This window comes from Cyprinus carpio, chromosome B22 (assembly GCF_018340385.1).
Source record: "Cyprinus carpio isolate SPL01 chromosome B22, ASM1834038v1, whole genome shotgun sequence".
Lineage (NCBI taxonomy): Eukaryota > Metazoa > Chordata > Actinopteri > Cypriniformes > Cyprinidae > Cyprinus > Cyprinus carpio.
The window spans coordinates 22,114,874-22,134,548 of NC_056618.1; the positions used below are offsets into that span (position 1 = coordinate 22,114,874).

Genomic DNA, 19,675 nt, shown 5'->3' on the forward strand with positions numbered 1-19,675 from the left:
AAAAGCTGCATGTTTGTAAGAAACTGCATTTATTGATGGACTGGTGTGGATTATTGTGATGTTTTTATCAGCTGTTTGGACTCTCATTCTGACGGCACCCATTCACTGCAGAGGATCCATTGGTGAGCAAGTAATGTAATGCTAAATTTCTCCAAATCTTTTCAGATGGAAAAACCACTAAGCATGAATGCTTCCATATTTCACATTATTTGGAAATTGCTGTTTCCGACCCAACCAAAAATTGAGTTTGTAATTATGTTAATTCCAGTGATCTGCAGAGCCCCACCACCAGCCAGTTCTGCCGCGTTGTTGTGTATAAAAGTAAAACTTTGTAGAATCTGCATCTGCATTTTTCACATTTTCTGTGCAGATTTTGGAAGAAAAACTGACAGCATTATCAAACTAGCCAAAATAAACAAGCAAAGATGCAATATGAGGATAATGTGTTGGCAGATTCTGCACAGACCTTGGCAAAATATATTAGTTTTTTTTTTGTTTTTTTTTAAACACTTGCACTGTAAATCTCAAACTTGCATCCTTCCATGTAGTTGCTTCCTTGGTGGTGAGATCTCTTCACTTACAAAACACTGTCAGCCTCAGTAATTTAGCTTTAAGTTAGAGGTTTTTTTTGTTTTTTCTGCTAGCATATAATGGTCTCTTGAGACATCCTACCACAACCTTAAAAGCACCTATTTTGGTGGAACTTCTCTTAAGATGGAGTTGATTTCTATTGTTTTCATTATTTTTGTTATTACTGTCGCTTTGGTCTGAGCTTTCGACATTTAAGCAATCGTAGAGATTGGATATTGCAACTTTGTTTAGGTAACCACTGTGAAGCACAGTGTAGACTTTGAGGATAGCACGAATTTACCCAAAATTTGACTTTTCGAAAGAAACCGAGAAAAGCAGAAGCTTTTTGTTGTTGGTGGTTTGAAGCAATTAAATGGATTACGAACGCTTGGTTTAAAAAGACAAAGGCATGTTAAAACACTCTTGTTGGTATTTTTAGGATCTAGAAGTCCTAAGTCCACCTGGGTAACATCATCTTTATTTTTTCAGTTTAAAGGAACACCTCTGTCTTTATCTCAGGGTTGATTTGAGTGTATTTAGGTGTAAATCTCATGTTGCGCACTTTTTTTTTTTTTCTTCTTTTTTTTTTTTTTTCTTCTTCTTCTTCTTCAGGACTGCAGTTTTCACTTAACCAGTTTCGAGACTTGAAGACTTCAAGACTGTGCCTTTATGCAAATGTGCAGTTATTCACGTGTTTGGTGTTTAGATGTAGCCGAACCAGCTCCATTTATAATATTCAACTCTTCTCAGTCTCCGAAGTCAGCATTTATATTAAATGATCTCTACGAATCTGCAGGCGTTCAGGCCGCCAAACTGAGTACTGCCTATCCTTTCTGAGATAAAGGAATTTATTGCCAGGTCATTTGTTTTTGTAGCCATTTTATGTATGTTTCATGCAAGTGAACTTGAGTATTTAAGCATGTTTCATGGTGTGATGGTGGTCTTTGGATGTTAGGGTTCTGAATTGGAACAGGAAAACAAAACAAAAAGTGTTTTTTAACGTAATTTGATATCCATATTCAGAGAGGAAAGTATCAAGGGATACTTTTTAATACCTGTTTAATGACATTTATTGGAGGTCTGATCATACAGATAAACAAATCAAGGTTTACTGATCTCATAAAAGCCATTAATACAATCCCTGACAGTTCCTTTATACCTAGCCAAGACTGATTTTCAATGTTTCCTTGAACGAAACGCAGATTGTATAAACTTTTTTCAGAAGGGCTCAATTTATAATGTATTTGAAGTCAGCCATTTGAAAACCAACTGTTTTAAACTATTGTTGCAAAGCAACATTTACATGATCGCCCATGAGCCAATGGGAATCGCTATCGATTTGAAAAGGGAACCAAAATTTTTACCCAGGTGAATCTCATGAATCTTGTCATAAAATGGTCACAATTCACCCCAAAATAAGTGTATATCGCATGAAATGAAGGCCATTTTTGCAACCGCTTTAAATTTTTACGTTGTAAATATTACTGTCATGACATTAAACAGAGTAATTCTGTATTGTAAGACATAATTATACAAATATAAAAAAATTACAATTATTGATACATCATTGTAATATAAATAGTACTGCCTTTGTTTTTTTTTTAAAAAAATAGCTTTTGTTACTGTATCAGTGATGAGAATGGTTTGATTTTTTTCGTTTGCAAAATTGCCTCAATTGTTTCAATGCAAACAAAAATAAGTGCTTGATTTTAAATGCATTTTTTTTTATTATTATTATTTCTATTTTGAGGGGAAATGTGACTTATTTTATTTTTTTCGTGAGGTTCATCCCCCCAGTGCTGACTTCTTAAAAAATTGTATATATGATCAGTGTCTAATGAAAAGTCTCAGTGGAACTCATTTTCTTATTGTGATTGTCGACTACGTTCAGGGTTCGTTTTGAAATACGAATGTAGTACTAATTGGTATCAAATGTTGTAAACATGAAAAAAAAATAGGAATTAAAATCTGAATTTTGACACTTGGTGCCTGAAACACCCAAGATTGTAGTATGTTTTCCCACACAGATAAATGATTAATGGTACATATTGTTCCCTGGCCTGGAGGGGAAAGTATGCGCCGTGCACATACACACATAGTAGATTTACGAGCAATCGTAATGTTACTGGAAAACATAAGGGTTGTGCACAAGTACAGGCTTTAGTGTTTTAGTCTCTAGCTGTAGGATGTAGTTTTGAAAAGAGTGATTGTGTGTTTTTGTTCAAGTGTGTCCAAAGACAGTGCTGTCCACCTCATTTCTGTATGTTTGTTCTGTATTGCTTGCACTCATGTATTGACTATTTTTCGTGAGATGGGGTGTTGCATTGTGGTCTTTTCACCATGATTCCTAACTTTGGGATATTCAGTTGTTTTTGATGATTTCTCCCATGTTATCTCATGATAGACTGCTTAAATTAAGGTACATTTAAACTTCAACCTGAATAAGAAAGTAAATGTTTGTATATTATACTCCATTAAGGAATGTTTAGAATATTTCTCCAATGTGGATGTAGTTTTAATACCTTTTTTTTTCTTTGTACAAGAATTCACTGTGTGAAATTTTGGATTGCATTTTTGTATAATACAATTGCTTTTCTTCTTTGAGAGGGCGGGGGGTATTACTAACTGGATTTTTGAATTAGATATTGAAAAACTTGAAAAAAAATATTTAATAAGAAATGTATTTTATGTGCAGCAGTGATTCTGGCATGGATTATGATTAAATGATATTGTAAACCATTTTCCTATCTGGTCTTTCTTACAAATTCATGCACTTTTACACAACAACCACTAAGTGTTGAACATTGAACAAACTGCAACACAACTGATCATAAACTTAATAGTTTCACCTAAGCCATTTGTACTGAAGTAGTTCTTTTTAACAATGTTTTGAACAGATTCCTCATTATTAGTCAAATTTGCTTTGCTTGTTGTTAATCTAACAAAACCAATCAATAGCTCAAAGGTTGTCCTGAGTAAACTTTCATCTCTAGTTGCTCCAGTGCTCTTAAGGGCACTGACCTGTCCAGAGAACAGTTTTCTTCACTTTGCTGCTTACTTTAGTGCAACATAGCTCCAAATCTGGTGTTTAACAAGGAAATACGACAATGTCAGGTAAGTGAAAAATGTTTAAATCCATTTAACATCCTGATCAAGGAAGAGGAGTGGAGTTGTACAAAGTGTTTTGGTTGTTCGTAAGATTAAAATGTAACTTTTCACCTCCATTAGACACAGTCCTTGTATGAAGTGGATCTTTGTAAGTCAACTATTGGTAGTGAAATAGAATTCAGATAAAATGTTTATTTGTGACTAGCAGTGTATGATCAATGAAGTAAAAATTATCGAAATTGGCTCAGCTACGATAATTTAAGCTTCAAATGGTTTTATTTAGTTGTAACCACTGTGGATTTTAAAGTGAAATCTTTTTTTCATTGTATTTCGTTTTAGGAAAGTAGTGCTATGGGAAACTGTTTGCTCCTTGCTTAAGTCTAATTAAAATACAAATTAAAAAAAAAAAATTACATTTATTCCCAATTCGTTATAGCCATTGTATTGCATGATTCAATGACTTGTTTGACCACCAGAATTTGCACTGAACGGCTGGTTTCCCCTTCCACCTTAGGCAGGATGAAGTTGTTGGCATGTATGTGGGCTTTGTGGGTACTTGCCCTCTGTTCTGTCCATGCAGTCAAAGAAATCTGCTTCACGAAGCCCAAAGATTTACCTTTGGAGCCAATGTGCATCTACCGCAGCCCGGATCCTGAAACACAACCAACTGAAAAACCTGAGAAGATCCCAGCTGGCACCAACCCTCGAGTGTGGGAACTGTCCAAAGCCAACAGCCACTTCGCCCTCTCATTTTTCAAGCAGCTTGCTGAGGGAAAGTCCAACGATGAAAACATCTTTCTGTCACCAATTAGTATCTCAACAGCTTTCGCCATGACAAAGCTAGGGGCTTGTAATACTACACTGGAGCAGCTCATGAAAGTAAGGTCAAGTAATTGTAACTCAAATAAAGAATGATCACTCGAGTAGGTCAACAACTTCTCTATTCTTCACATGTAGGTGTTTAAGTTCAATATGATAAAGGAGAAGACATCAGACCAGGTCCATTTCTTCTTCGCCAAGCTGAACTGTCGACTATATCGCAAAAAGCATGAGACAACAGAATTGATCTCTGCAAACCGTTTGTTTGGAGACAAATCTATGCTTTTTAATGAGTCCTACCAGCACATCAGCGAGATGGTCTATGGAGCCAAGTTGCTGCCTCTTGATTTTAAGGTTACATTGGCATAAGTGTCTAAATGTGGGTCATCTTATCCTTGACCCTGTACTAAACATTTAAGTTTTAATCCTCTAGGAGAAACCAGAAGCTTCAAGGATGACAATAAATGAATGGATAGCCAACAAGACTGAGAACCGAATAAAAGACACCCTGCCAGAAGGTTCAATAGACTCCAACACCATATTAGTCTTGGTGAACGCAATCTACTTCAAAGTAAGTGAGGATGCAGAGAGATTAAGATGTCATTTTTGGGGGTCTCCACCTTCCAGCAGAGTTTGGCTCCAACACCAATTAAACACACCTGCTAATCAAGGTCCAATAGCCAACCGTGACTCTTTGGGGGTTGTTTACACGACACTGAAAACACAAAATTTTGGCCGTACATCAAAACAACTGCATTTTTGAGACCTGAAAATGCAAACTTAAAAAACAAATGGGTTTTTAAAAACAATGTCGTTATCATCTTCATGTGAACTACAAAAACACGAATTTGTGAAAATGCTGAAGTCAAACGCACATATTGTTTGTTCAGTCTATAGAAATGCATATGTGTGCAAGTGCGTAGTGTTCGGCATCGCCAGCTACTGGCCTGGCATACATAATACAGTGGTATTAGTCGTTTTCGGAGATCTGTATGAATGAGGAGGAACATTGATATCTGTGCAAAATATTTCAAAATTACAACGGAAAAACTGCGTTTTTAGCACATCATTGTCGTATAAATGTACCCTTGAACCTTGGCCCTATTACCACCTTCACTCATTGGGGAAAAAAACCCACCAGCCTAGCTTACTGTGTCCTCTTCTAGTTACTTTGACAATTCCAGCTCTTAAGAAGCTAGTCCAGCCTCAGAAAAGCAACCAGCAATAAGCATAGTGAGAGAATTACCATCAAAATAAAACACAGCTAAGTAAAATGCAAATTCTCTTTACAAATAATTGCATCATCACAAAATCTGTGTGTACACTTCAGCAGAATGTGTTGACAATGAGCTGGGTTGCAAAACGTATGACAGTCTCCCCCTCCTACCACAATACCAACAAAACAAAATTATGACAGATCTCACAGTAAGGCAGATTAGTAACACTTTAGCACCCTAGACAGTAGTGGTATAACAGGACACAAAAATTATGGTTCGGTGTGTATGGGTCTGAAGTCATGATATGGTATGAGTTTGGTACAGTGGAAATAAAAGTAAAATTGCTTATTTATAGGATAGAAGGGAGAATTCGGCATCTTTCATTTAACCCTACACATTCCAACACAATCTGAATAGGCAGATTTGAAGTAATCTTAATCTGACCTAAAGTGCCCATGTGGTAAATAGTGATATGGCCCAAATAGGGCCAACCAAATGTGGGCACCTTTGGCAAAAATGTTGTCATCCAGGAGCACTGGCAAAACTGGCTAAAGCCTAAAGAGCCCAAAGTGCCAAAAGTAAAAAATAACAGGAGCACTGGCTAATGTGGCTTGAGCCTAAAGTGGCCCGCATATAAAATGACAAATATTGCCAAAATAATTACAATAAAAAATAACAACAATTTGGGCCACTTTTGGCAAATATACGGCACAGTCAGCATTGGTTAATCAGTGTGAAGGCCTAACTTGTACCACATTTGACATGGCCCATATGCCCAATAAATTTTAAAACAAATGAGGGCCACTTCTGGTTTGGATGTAGCTCTTGACACTGGCTAATTGAAATGGAAGTTTAAAATTGAAATATGGCCTAATATAATTTGGTTACTTTTAGTAGGATGCAGCACAGTTAACTGATGCAGGGTGATCTGAATATGAGTCTTAAGAAGGCTACATACCCAACAATTAATTTTTTTGAAACATGCTGTGTGTTTTTTATGGCAGTTTTTAACATAAAAACTGAAGCACAAAAAAAGGAAATCCAATATAACTATAACTCTAACCTTCAAATAATCACTTAATTTGAACGTTATAGTGCTTTGTTGATTGTATTATTCTGTTCAGGTATGCCTAGTAAACTGTCCTTGTTTGGTCTGAGTACTTAAGGTTCTGTATGTTCACTTTGAGTTTGTCTGGTCTTACATCTACATGTCTTAAATGTTGCTGTGCTACAGTGTTTGGATTTGTTGGATTAAAGACTTATGATATATACTGTTACATTTCATCTTCGTCATGCACTCTTTAACACAGGGTAGCCGTGACACTGTGTAGGTAGAGTGTGAGTGAGAACCATTTAGGTTCAAACTTGTTAAGAACTGTTTTTAAAGTATTGGAATGTTAGTTTGAATATTTCTCTGTGACATTTGAATTGCTGCTTGTGCAAAATTTGGGTTGGGATGATTTTACCACGTAGGACACATTTCTGGAACTTATCATTTATGGTTTATTTGGTTTGTTTGGTATATTAGCTAAAATGTGGCTATGCAGTGGCCTGCTTGTGGACCACTTCCAAAATGCCACCATTTCATGCAGCATGTGGGCCACATGAAGAATGTGGGGAAGACCAGGGTTAGAATAGAAATCAACTTTTGATTTGTGAGTTTTGATAAATCAGCTGTGAGTTTTGGTTTATTTGGTTAGCTTACATGCGGCAATGCTAATCTATTTATTGTCATGGCTGACATGCAGCCTTCCTATGGCTTGCTTGTGGCCTAAATTTGGCAAACAGGAGTGGACCACTCAAATGCCATCATTCTACACAGTATGTGGGCCCAAAGCAAGGTGTTGGATCTGGGCCAGAATTAAAATTAATATTGTCCAGATTGGGCCAGTTCTGGATAATTTAATTTATTTTCATGGCTGACATGCGGCCTTCTTATAGCTTGCTTGTGGCCCAAATTTGGCAAACAGGAGCGGACCGCCCAAGTGCCATCATTCAATGTGGTATGTGGGCCAAATGAAAGTGTCAGGTTTGGGCCTGATCTGGAATTTTGCTATCTGGAATTCCTTTTAAATAAAAATAATATTTAAGTTTCATTCATTCTATACATGTACAGTAGAAGACCTCAACAAATTGTTTAGGATCACTAGAAACTTCTGGGAAAGTTTGTTGGAGCTAAACTCTGGAAAGTGGCCCTCCTTGAGCAGGACTGAACTCTCCTGACTAGTGTACTCTGTAACAGTTTGGCTTTTGTGTTCCAGGGTCAATGGAAACACAAGTTTGATAAGCAAAATGTCATGAATTTAGACTTTCACGTCAGCGAGACATATAAGTGTCCAGTCCCCATGATGTACCAAGAGAGGAAATTTAACTACGCAAAAATCAGTGACGACAAGGTGCAGATCCTTGAATTGCCCTACAACGGTGATGACATCACAATGGTGCTCATATTACCTACTGAAGGTACAACCCTGTCGGAAGTAAGTTGATTATAAACAACAGACAAAAAGTTCTACTCAAGATCTCTTCCAGTCTCACCTAACAAAACTGCATCCAATTAAGTAATGGAAAACATGAAACTCACGAAACTTGAGGGTTGGTTACAAGCCATGAAAGAGACCACAGTGTCCGTGCATGTTCCTCGTTTCCGTATCGAGGACAACTTTAGCCTCAAAGAGCAGCTGACGAAAATGGGCCTTGAAGATCTTTTTAGTCCAGAAAAAGCCAGTCTCCCAGGTATGCAATTAGTTTGACTGTAAAAATTGTTGCTATTGTTTTGGCTTTAAAATGTTCAAAGGGATAGTTCACCTAAAAAAAAAAAAACATGCAGTCATCATTTACTCACCATTATGTTGTTCTAAACTTGTAGAACTTTTTCTTCTGTAGAAGAAAGACTAGAAATGTTGAGCACAAAGTCATATGGACTACTTGTATGGGATTTTGGCTTGATTGCTATGAAATTTTGCTGTATGGATTTGTGATCATGTTTGGGGTGAAATCTTGAGTTTAGATGTATCTACACAATATTGTCACATGTTGTGTTGCATTAGGGATGGTTGCCGATGATGGGCCCAACTTGTACATCTCCAACGCCTACCATAAGGCCTTCCTTGAGGTAAAATACATTCAATATTGTTTGCAAACTCATGTTTTTATGATTAGTCTAACTGCGTAGCAAGACAGATCACACAATTTCTCAGCCAATGGTCTGGTTTTCCAATTTTTCAGGTGAATGAAGAAGGTAGCGAAGCTGCTGCCGCCACAGCAGTTGTTGCTACTGGACGTTCCTTAAACATCTTCCGGGAGAGTTTTGTGGCGGATCGGCCCTTCCTTCTGCTGATCCGTGAGTCCAGCATCAACGCCTTGATCTTTACCGGCCGAGTCGCAAATCCTTGTGGGAGCAGCTAACATGGATTGGATATGGATCCCACACTACTAGGACAGTTATTGATTGTCCTCATTTAAACTTGACAAGGCAGCCTTGTTTCTTCGTTATTGCTTAATAATGAATGTTAAATTTGTCATAATATGTTGTTTTTATCAATCCACCAAGCAAGCACTGGAAACAAGCACATCAAGAGGAACAAATAGGATTTACAAATATAAGAAATAAAAGCAATATATACAGGCACAGAACAAGGATAAAACAGGTTTATTTTTTCATATTAGAAATTTGGGTTTAGCAGTATCACACAATCTGGGCTTACACAATTATACATTTAAAGAACATAATTAAAAATCCTTCACAGTTACACTTAAAGTGCTTTGTTTCTATTTAGAAGAATGGACTTGACACACTGCCAGTGATGAAAAAAACATAGTGGTTATTGTGAAAATGGCATTCACATTATTAATGCTTAATCTTACTGATTCCTGTACCATTTTAAATGCGAAAAGTCTCGAATTTTAAGTAATTATAAACTGATTAATTTCAAATAAGTAATTATACTTAATCACCTACGAATATAATTTCTAAATTTTTTAAAACATTTACTTTTTCAATAAATATACTGGTTTGCTACTAAAATCAGAGTAACTGATTTAAGATAATTCTTATGTTTTGGAATTTGGACCTTTTTTAACAATAAAATACCTATTATATTTAGTTTTATTTCATGGTTATGTCAAATAAAATATTTCTAAAGTACGATTTAAATGAAAGTGATTAACATCTCATAAGACACATTGAAAGAACTTAGACTATATTGCTTTTTGCAAGATAAAACAATATAGCGAGACAAATCATAAAGGTCGATATTTTGGCTTCTTTTGGTGCAAATTTAGATGCCTGGAAATGTCTTTATGTTTGGCCGTAACAAAAGACAAAAACAACATGCAAATAAACAATTTCTACTGAGGGTCAGTAGAAAAACAATGTCTTGTTTCCTTGTACAAAAACTCTTTTGAGGTAAGAAAACACCTTTTTTTAACAAAGCATCACGTTTGCTTGCTTATTCAGACAGACTAAGTGTTGAAATATATATGACGGTTATTTGCATTGAAGTGTCCTCTTCTGAAATGTGTTGTTTGTACAAAATATTTGCTCCAGAGTGACAAGACTGAACAAACTCTGAAGATATGGCTCAGTGTTGTCATTCGGTCTCCCCCCCCGCCAAAAAAACTACTAAGTAGAGACATGCACTGTATCACTTATCACAAGCTAGACCATGAAAAACAAACAAACAAAAAGCATGAGGTAAATGTAATCTCTGAAACCAATTTTATCACATTTGCCAATATGTATAACTGTTTTACAAGTCCAGGATACAAATTATTCTTGTGAAAATCAATTGGGTATCAGTTTCACAACTTTTTACAAGACGTTGTGTTCATTATGGTGTGTTATGATTCTGCACGACTTTATCTGAAAGAAATTTTGGAATTGGAAAGGGGGTTAAATATTGCTTCAAAAGTAGTTCCGTTCCGTTTGAAACTACAAATTCTGTAACACTGTTAAGATTAGACGTAATTTGGTTAGAAATGACTTGTTCAGTCAATACCATTAAACTGCAGTAGATGTATTGTCATACAAACATTAAATATTACAGCCTAATATATACACTGTAGCAACACGTTTATCCTCCGCCATGTTACTTAAAGCTTAAAAACAAATACAAAAGCCAAACATAATATTTGAATGAATAATATTGTTTAAAATAAAAAAGAACAGGCAGGTTGCTCAACCATCAATGTTTTGAAGGTCAACGATCGATATGCACAAAGGGAAAACATGCTGAAAGTTATCATTAGCCCTAAAACCCAAATTAATACGATTAAATTTAAACTGCTAAAATGTGCAGTACAATAACTGGAATGACTGATTACAGATATAGATCCCTTGTTATTAAATTGCAATTAATTCATTCACATAGAGATAATTTAAGTCACTATCACCCTTATATGATTGGCATACACATAACAGGCCCATGCCCCAAATCTAAATTTCAACTTAAAGGCAAAGTTTATAAAACAAACATCTTTTCTATATATATCATAACATATTAGATTATGATTATGTTGTTACAGACAAAATCATTTGCCCTTCTCTATAATCATGAGGTTGCATTTTGACAAATAAAAGCAATATTAACATGCTCTTCTATTTACTTGGGTTCTGCGCTGTACAACAAACGTGACATTATACAGTTTCAGGATTGTATTTCACCGCGACTGCTGCTGAGGCATGGGTATTTACATTGAGAGGAAACGTTCATATGTATGTCTATTTTTTTTTTTTTTTTTTGCTGCGCTTGTGAAATATGTCGACCCAAGTTACCCAGAGCTAGAATTCCAAGTAAGAAAATCTGCTTGGTACAAACCGAAGTAGGTAAACACAAAAAGTAAACAGTGAGTTCCTGATATTTATAAGAAGTGTTTACCTGCTGACCTGTGTTCAGATGGGAAAAGCAAGTTCTAACCTGCGTTTATATGAAGTGAGGTGCACAAAATCCCTATTGGAAACATCAGTAGCTGATTTTTATATGCATCAACCCTAAAACAATCAGTCACAACCAAGTGTGATTCACAGCCTTATAAAAATGATAACAGCTTTACTTTAGCTTAAAACGCCTTTGCTTTTTGTAGATCGTTCTAGAAACTGTCTCTGAATAGTTATTACAAGTATAAATTTGTCTAAATATGCATAAGTGACACATGTTTATAGATATACTATTATTCTAAAAACAAAACAAAACAAAAACACCCCCACCCATTCTTTAAGTGCCTGATGTAATCTCTTTTTTCCCTCTTCGCTCTTCGAAATCTTAAGGGTTTAAGATCTTCCACAATAAATTTCAGTTCCTTTGGTTACTGAAAGCTTCAGTAAATTCGCGTCATAGCACCAGCTGGAAACATCTGTTCATAAGCCAAGTGTAAAGGCACTTGACCCCAAGGTTAAAGTGCCTTCCATCGGATGAAGGGAAATCTTACACTCAAAGTCATTCCGTGGCATTTCGGCATTTCCCAGTCATCACAAACATACGGTTTCTGTTCTCCTAAACAGCATCGACGACCAGGTCCGTGTTTTGGTTCGTCTCTGCCTTACACAAAAAAGGAAGAAGGTTATGTCCTCTTGAGGGACACCTTTCCCCCTGCTCAAACACATTCTTACAAACAAAATGTCGCCAGACCAGTAAAACAATTTGGTGAGACTTCAGAATCTCAATGAGCGACTTAAAACGTATGAAAAGAAATAAACACTGAACATAAAATTCGGCTGAGTGCATCCACGCATCTGCGTGCGACAGATCGGTATTGCGTAGTGATGTGAGAGAGAGGTAACTGAGCGGTCTATTGTAGCTTATCTGAGGTTGAAGGATTTCCTGTATTTTATATCACTGTATCGCCAACATTCAGCAGCTGAGTTGTTGAGTTCGGAGATGTATGAAGGCCTTAACGGGAATTAAATGTGATATAAATACATATGTCACTGCTATAGTCTACCTTCGTCTTTTCACCAGCGTGCCTATATCACAGTATTTCCACCAACATTAAAAGTAAAATAATATGACGTGACTGTTTCTTGTTACAAACCCGAAGTTCTATAACTACAATTTCCTTGCGTTGAGGCTAATTGTGAGCAATGTGTTTCAGTTCTATGGCAGGCCGGATCAGCACTTAACACAAAACAAAAAATAAATCAAGAATCTGATGTTAGGTCAGACCTGAGGGTCCCTAATAAAAAACTGAACCCGTTTTCCTAAGCTTGCCATGGCTGGGGAGTGCAAAGTCTAGCCCCAGGTTAATTTATTAAGATTGTCTCAAGGCAAAGTAGCTAAGGACTACGATGTCCTCTTATTTTATAACACATCTTCTGGCACAGAGAAGTTTGGCAATTTCGATGCAGTTTGACCAAATCATAGCTAGAGCTTCTCTTTTAGTTTATCCTGAAAGATCTGTAGTAGTACAAAAATATAAAAAAATGTAACATATAAAAGACAGGAAAGACTAAAGACAAAAAAAAAAAAGAAAACAAAAATCACTGCATCCAGTGGTGTGTGAGGTTGTTGGAGTGTGGCTTGTCTTCATATATTGATGTCCTGTTCAGTTTGTATGGTGAAGGTAGATGCGGTTTAAAGCGGAAATACCATTTATAAATCCCTAGAGAATACTATTCCTAGCAAATTGTTCCTTGCATCTTTGTTCTCACTGGAAAAAATAGAGGTTCTCCGTCCAAGTAGGACGCAGAAGACTGTCCCTTATTTTATCCGTTCCTCGTTGACAGCAGCTGAGAGAAACTCCTGCTCACTCAACTCCTTCCAACTTGCAATTTCAGTGTGGATGGTGGGAGACAAAGGACAGAGGGAACTCTCAAAAGAAGGTCCTGCTGGACCCCGCTGTCCTGTGTCTCCCTAAACTTGTTACGTTTTCCTTCAAAGCCTTTCAGTCGGGCCCAGTGGTGGATACCGAAGGTTGGACCCCTTCTCCGAAGGACGAGCCGGCACCTCCCCCTCCACCATTTCCCTCGGCATCCTCCTGGGAGGGCGACTCTTCTTCGTTTTGCCCTCCACGGGAGGTGACCGTAGTGGTCTCGGGTGAGGCACTGTGGGACACCTCCTGTGGGGCGCAGCCTGGATGGTTCTTGCGGAAGTGCTGGTTGAGGATTGCCTGGAACGGGAAGCTCTTGCCGCAGACGTGGCAATGGAAGGGCTTGTTTCCTGTGTGCTTACGGATGTGGTACTCGAGTTGGTCCTTGCGGGTGTACTTTTTCCCACAGATTCGGCAAACGAAGGGGGTAATGCCCATGTGCAGGCGCATGTGGCGATCTAGGCTGCCCTTCTGGTTGAAGGACTTGCAGCAGTAAATGCAGGTGAGACGGGGGTTGTAGCGGAACCATCGGTCACCAACCTGTTCTCGTAGGTACTCCTCGTATCCCCCCATGTCAAACACGGCTTGTTCCTCTCCCTAATAAGGGAAAGGTGAGAGGTTATGGTTTGTTTTCATGATTCCCACCCCTTTTCCAAATGGAAATGCACTCTAAGTTAGGCACACCACCTGTTCTGAGTATTATGCAACTGCTGGCAATTTAAAGCTTATTTGCTCGGTAAGGTATGCTGATATTGCTTTGAAACAAGGGCTGTATATCACCAGCAAAGTCACGATATGATACGTTCACCTCAGCAGATTTTAGTAAAACAGCTGTTTATTAAACACTGCATACTACATGGCCATTTCTAACTATTGGCAGCGCAGGCAGTAACTGTACCATAACTGTACCACAGTACAATATAGGTAATGGCATATGTTTCATGTTTACATTGGGCACTCCCCACCAGGAGCGATATTCTGATTGTTTGCATCTTGTTTTTAAGCCCATAAATAATAATGTACTTGTTCTAATAAATTTATATTGTGATTCTAATATATTTTTTTAAATCATGTTTACATTGCTGGTAGGTTATCATTGCACAAATTAACACACTCTCTACGTTTAAAAAAAATTATAAAAATTAGAAGAGTTCTAAACTAACGCACTGTCTTTACTGTATCTCACGCACACACACGCTCAGTCGCTCACACAGATCACGCAGCGGCCGCACTCAGACATTCAGGAACAAACCGTTTTAACGCTTCCCCGCAATTTTATTAATTAAATAGCTTAATCGCTCTTGAGCTACATTATCTTTCTCAACAAGGAATTGGTAACATCATTGTATCTAAAGGAATTAAAGCCACAGCTTCACTGTTAACAGAGAAACGCGGCAAACGGTGGTAATTCATACATACACAGCCTCTCTCTTCCTCTCATAAATCTCTCAAGTGTCTCGGTGACACTTGATGAATTACACTTTTCTGAGAATAGAATATTGAAGTGAAGACTGCTAAACTGCAAGCTTACCTGTGTTTTCAGAAAGCAAGTGTTTATCCACAGTGGAGAGAGAACGCATGCACATGGTTGCCAGGTTGATAAAGATGAGTAACACGCTTAGCAGATATTTCCTCACTGTGCAAGTGGGAAGCTCTTTTTCGGGGATTACGTCTCTTTATATCAGGCAACCCAGTTTTGTTCTTCTGCGGCCAGATTAAACCTTGTTGTAGCCTATATTATGCTCTTTTAATATATTTTTTAGAAACCTCGCACTTTTCAACTCCATTTTGAACGTTGTTCTCGTAATCAAATTAAGTGCGGTCCACTGCTGCACACGTGCCACAATATCAATACAGGGCCAGCTGTCAAATCTCGATACATGGTTGTATCGATGTATCAAACACAGCACTATTTAAAACTACTTCAACTGTGTTCAGAGATCATAAAAAGTAAAAACAAGGTTTCTAAGTGTAAAGGGCCGAGTCTTGATCCAGTTTTAAGGTTGCCCTACCTGTGAGGTGGGGTGTCTCTGATCGTCAACTCTTCCTGGAGACTCACTCTTGGCTCTCTTGCGATCACCCATCACAACCACACTTCCTGTTGGACTAAACCTGAAAGAAAACACAGTATGGGTTCCATCATTTACAGGAAACTTGCTGGCAGAATGAAATGGGTTACTGGGGAAAATGAGGCACATTTTAAAGTATCACACCTGGATTTTCCAATCCTCATAATTGACATGAAAGGACATTTGCAATTACATCCAATATACATCCAATTCAGAGTAGAATGGTAAAATACAAGACTGACAACGGTATTATGCTGCTGTGTGAATGTGGCGTATATAGTATCATCCTGTACTGACTGGATAATGTAAATGGTTAAAGGGCAGGGGTTGAAAAGTTAGAAGTCTTGGTGACATTCTGAAGTGGAGAAAGGCATTACATTTCAATAAAAGACCATTAAAACAATTTCATCACAATGAACTGAAGAATCATGTGCAATAGGACTAAGATTTTGCTTTAATTTTAACAGTGAATGTGAACTTCAGAAAGATTTTACACACCTCTCTGTTTCACTGAAGCTGCTGGATGGCTGGGAGCTTTTCCCCCCTCTTCCTCCTTCCTGCACCAGTGTGCTACGTCCTGAGGTGTCAATCATCACCGTCGGCCCCTCCTCGGCCCCACTGCCCTCCTCCGCCGACGCCTGGGTCTCTGCCCCCATCCACTCATCCATCCTTTCCGTCTTAATCCGAAACCCATCCACCATCTGCACGTTCTCCTCTCCACCTCTCTCCACCTCAGTCCCCGTCTCGACATACCACTGCCCGGCTCGGTTAATACGGAGAATGGGCTCTTTCCCAGTTCCCACCTCCTCCGAACCAATGCCACTGTGCTCCACTATCTGGGGGCTCATGGACTCCCCAGGGGGACTGATCTCTCTGACTTCCCTCACATCACGGATGTTGATCACCCCAGTGTTGCCAATCAATCGGGAACTGGTATGTCTGGGACTTAGGGAGCGGGACCCACCTAGCCCGGTCCCACCTCTTCCTGACTCAATGGTTTGGTTGGCGGTCCTGTGGGCCCCGTTCCCAAGCTCCTCTTCCACATCTGACAAACTGATTTTAAAGTGGATTCCCTCTAAAATCTGGGTGCAACGGTCAATAATGTGCTGCATCTGAAGGAAGCTGGCAGCCGTCAGGTAGCTGATGATATCGGCAAGCTGCAAGCACAAGCGTCCCGTGTAGCAAAATGAAAGGAGCTGCTCGAACACGGTTGGGTTGCGGATCACTGATATGGAGACGGTGCTCATCTCGCTCAGTGACATGTGGTCCCTGAAGTAGGGGGAGCTGGCGGCGAGGACCACCTTGTGGGCACGAAAACTGTGGCCCTGAACATTGACCACGATGTCACATAGACGGCCCTGTATTCGCAACTGGTTCAGATGCGACAGGACGGAGTTGCTGAAGTCCGGAATATCAAGTTGGATGCTTCCTGCTCGTTCCATGCGGGCTGCCTATTGCGCTGCTTTTCAAGGCTGCTGACAAAAAACGAGAAGTTTAGGACTGTTACAGTGGGACTTTCTGAGCATGTCAGCAAATATATTTTTAAAAACCCAAATACTTCCTCCTATCCCAACTTTAAACACACAGACAACAATAAGTAAACCAATCTGTAGATTCCCACAGAAAGTGTAAACACTGTCACTTTGTGGTGTGACTTCAGGGTGGGACTATCTGTTCAGCCAACCAATGGCTGACAGGGGAGTTTTCTAAAACCTGTTTTAAAAAACATTATTTAGCTGCATTCTGATTCACATGGTCTCTACTTGGTCTACTCGGTAATTACATCTCTCTTTACATGCTCAAAAACAGCATAAAAGGCACTTTTTTCCCATTACTCTGAATAAAAAACAAAAATCACATTTCTTTTAGTCAAACTTTTTCTGTGTCCAAAATCCCATCCTAAATAAAGTATGTACTTTATTTGATAAATAATTGACTAGTGGGACCAATATTTTTGGTATCTAAAGCGTTTACATGTGGAAAGAGCCACCTGACTCATCATTTTTATTTTTATTTGTCAGCTTTTCTGAATCTGACAGCTCCTCAGCTTAATAGGTCTTATGGGACAGAAAAGTTTCCTGGCTGTACACCTCACAATGTCAGCAGATGCAATCCGTCAATTTGGGTATTTTTCGCCTACCGTTTGATTATTACTGCATATTTGGCCACAGTGTTCATTAGACATGTGATATAGTAGGGAAGTGCACATATTCAAGGTGGTAGAAAATGGCTTGTGGGTAAATTCCCTTATTCAACTTCCTGTGAAGTCATATGTCAATGTACACTTGTTCCCGAAGCAGTTTGCAGTGCAAACACTTAAAGCTGCAGTCCGTAACTTTTTTTGGTTAAAAATGATCCAAAATCAATATTTGAACAAGAACATAACCAGACAGTGTTAAAAACTATTGCCTTACTTTAGCCTGTTTCACAATGGTTAGCTTATAATAATGTTTTCTAATTTGAGTGCGCCGGAACACAACCCTGGCAAGGAAGATAATTCCGCACACAGCTGCAATTGCAGGTTTCCAGGCTACAAAGAGGCAAAACTTACGACTGCAGCTTTAATTACTTAAAGGTGCTGTATGTAGGATTGACACCGAGTGGATGAACTTGGTATTGGAGTCCAAATTAAAAATATTGGAGAGGGTTTTTTACACCAGGCACCTCCTCCTCAGACTTGATGCACAGGCAGGTTGCCAGATTGACGACACCAACGGTAACGAGCGCTGTTTCCCAACAACTGGCAACCCGCTGAAATACAATTGGGTAAACTGGCAGTGGGCGGGTTTCACAAACCAAAACAGAGACCGACATTCCGGCCCAGAACACACATTTTCAAAGCAGAATAACTGACTGTAGCATTGCTTTTCAGATAAACAAATATGTTAACATAGCATGTTTCTTAAATATCTGCAAACATATTATGGTATTTTTATGCTTTAGTAAAGTCAAAAACTTACATACAGCACCTTTTAAAGTGGCCAAATTTCCTGAAGTCCACTTTGCATGATGTGACTGAGCAATTTAAACATAACCATTCATTTGCAAATAATCACACACTTTATCTATAAGAATTGACTGTTTTTTTGTAACACTTTACATTACAATGTAACATGTTGAAAAGCTATGATGGATAGCCAAATTAATAGGTTATAACAACAGCAATTACAACAACCTGTTTAATTACAAGCTTGTGCAGTTACAAGCAATTTCAATATGTTTTATTATTAACATTCAAAATAACATTAAGTTACGTAATTACATAGTAGCATTGCAACAATGACAATGTAATGTAAAGTATGACCCACTTTTCTTTAAGAAAGTTAGATTTGTAGTTTGATGCAAATTGTTTACCTCACCTTTTAATAACAGGCACAAAAATCGCTCCACTATATTTTTCTCGGCACACTTGCACTTCTTTATGGCTACAAACCACGGCTGTTAGAGAGCAAAGTTGAGATTATTTCATTGCATAGGTCAGTAGGATTGATTCGCAGTGTTACTTTGTCTCTCTCTGTTTTTGACATAGTATCGGCCGAGGGCGCAGGGCAGCTGTAGCCGGCGGCGTGGCACCTCAGCTCGGGTCCAGTAACACACTGCAGCGCGGTGATGCGATGAAGCCTAGCCGAAAAACACGCACACACCCCGGCGCAGCGCAGGCAGGGAGGTGCCTTACCCCAGTCCACGCCAAATTTATAGATATAAAAACAACAGAACAACAAAATACGATTTTCCTTTTACGACAGCCTGTTCTGAGTTATTTGGCATTGCATTTCCCCCATTTTACGACCACTATTTATCGTAATACTTATCGCCAGGGATTCTGCTGTCGCTTTCGGTTCCTCCGCCGCTCTCATATTCCCCCATGTATAACATGAGCCAATGTACAGAAAACGGCACTCTGGGAAATGTAGTTCTGTCACCCCACAGCCATAGCAACCAAAAATGGAGACATTCCGCGAAAGGGACTCAAGCTCCCATGATGCTTTGCTTTACCATCGCTGTGAAAGTGGGTAAAGAGTTTGGTTGCATTTTTTTGGTGACAGTTTCTTCCTCTATTGTATGTGTGAGGAAATATATAAAGAT

General features: G+C 38.6%; 2 protein-coding genes across 4 annotated transcripts; one reads left to right on the plus strand and one right to left on the minus strand.

Moving 5' to 3' along the window:
• Positions 1 to 3,527: 3,527 nt before the first annotated feature.
• On the plus strand, positions 3,528 to 10,089 carry LOC109047775 (antithrombin-III). The gene is made up of 8 exons (XM_019065441.2): positions 3,528 to 3,684; positions 4,193 to 4,557; positions 4,636 to 4,851; positions 4,931 to 5,068; positions 7,976 to 8,194; positions 8,276 to 8,450; positions 8,765 to 8,829; positions 8,943 to 10,089. Exons 1-8 carry the CDS (start codon positions 3,678 to 3,680, stop codon positions 9,120 to 9,122), a joined length of 1,365 nt encoding a protein of 454 aa, XP_018920986.2. The 5' UTR covers positions 3,528 to 3,677; the 3' UTR covers positions 9,123 to 10,089.
• A 1,521-nt stretch (positions 10,090 to 11,610) lies between these two features.
• Positions 11,611 to 19,478, minus strand: LOC109047773 (zinc finger and BTB domain-containing protein 37-like). Of its 3 annotated transcripts, none has more exons than XM_042749485.1 (4): positions 18,949 to 19,478; positions 16,088 to 17,061; positions 15,533 to 15,632; positions 11,611 to 14,117 (listed from the first exon to the last, which is right to left on the minus strand). In XM_042749485.1, exons 2-4 carry the CDS (start codon positions 17,029 to 17,031, stop codon positions 13,596 to 13,598), a joined length of 1,566 nt encoding a protein of 521 aa, XP_042605419.1. In that variant the 5' UTR covers positions 17,032 to 17,061; positions 18,949 to 19,478; the 3' UTR covers positions 11,611 to 13,595. The 3 variants fall into 3 exon arrangements, with proteins under 3 accessions (XP_042605419.1, XP_018920984.2, XP_042605420.1); XM_019065439.2 differs by having other exon boundaries at positions 16,088 to 17,064; XM_042749486.1 differs by lacking the exon at positions 18,949 to 19,478 and having other exon boundaries at positions 16,088 to 18,894.
• Positions 19,479 to 19,675: the final 197 nt, after the last annotated feature.

What these genes read in the sequence shown, in the direction of transcription:
- LOC109047773 (XM_042749485.1), bottom strand. Translation starts at nt 17,031, where the DNA reads ATGGAACGAGCAGGAAGCATCCAACTTGATATTCCGGACTTCAGCAAC. An exon ending in AGCTTCAGTGAAACAGAGAG is followed by an intron (nt 15,633 to 16,087) that starts GTGTGTAAAATC and finishes GTTTTCTTTCAG; the next exon opens with GTTTAGTCCAACAGGAAGTG. An exon ending in AGAGACACCCCACCTCACAG is followed by an intron (nt 14,118 to 15,532) that starts GTAGGGCAACCT and finishes TTCCCTTATTAG; the next exon opens with GGAGAGGAACAAGCCGTGTT.
- LOC109047775 (XM_019065441.2), top strand. An exon ending in TGAACGCAATCTACTTCAAA is followed by an intron (nt 5,069 to 7,975) that starts GTAAGTGAGGAT and finishes TTTGTGTTCCAG; the next exon opens with GGTCAATGGAAACACAAGTT. An exon ending in ACCATAAGGCCTTCCTTGAG is followed by an intron (nt 8,830 to 8,942) that starts GTAAAATACATT and finishes CCAATTTTTCAG; the next exon opens with GTGAATGAAGAAGGTAGCGA.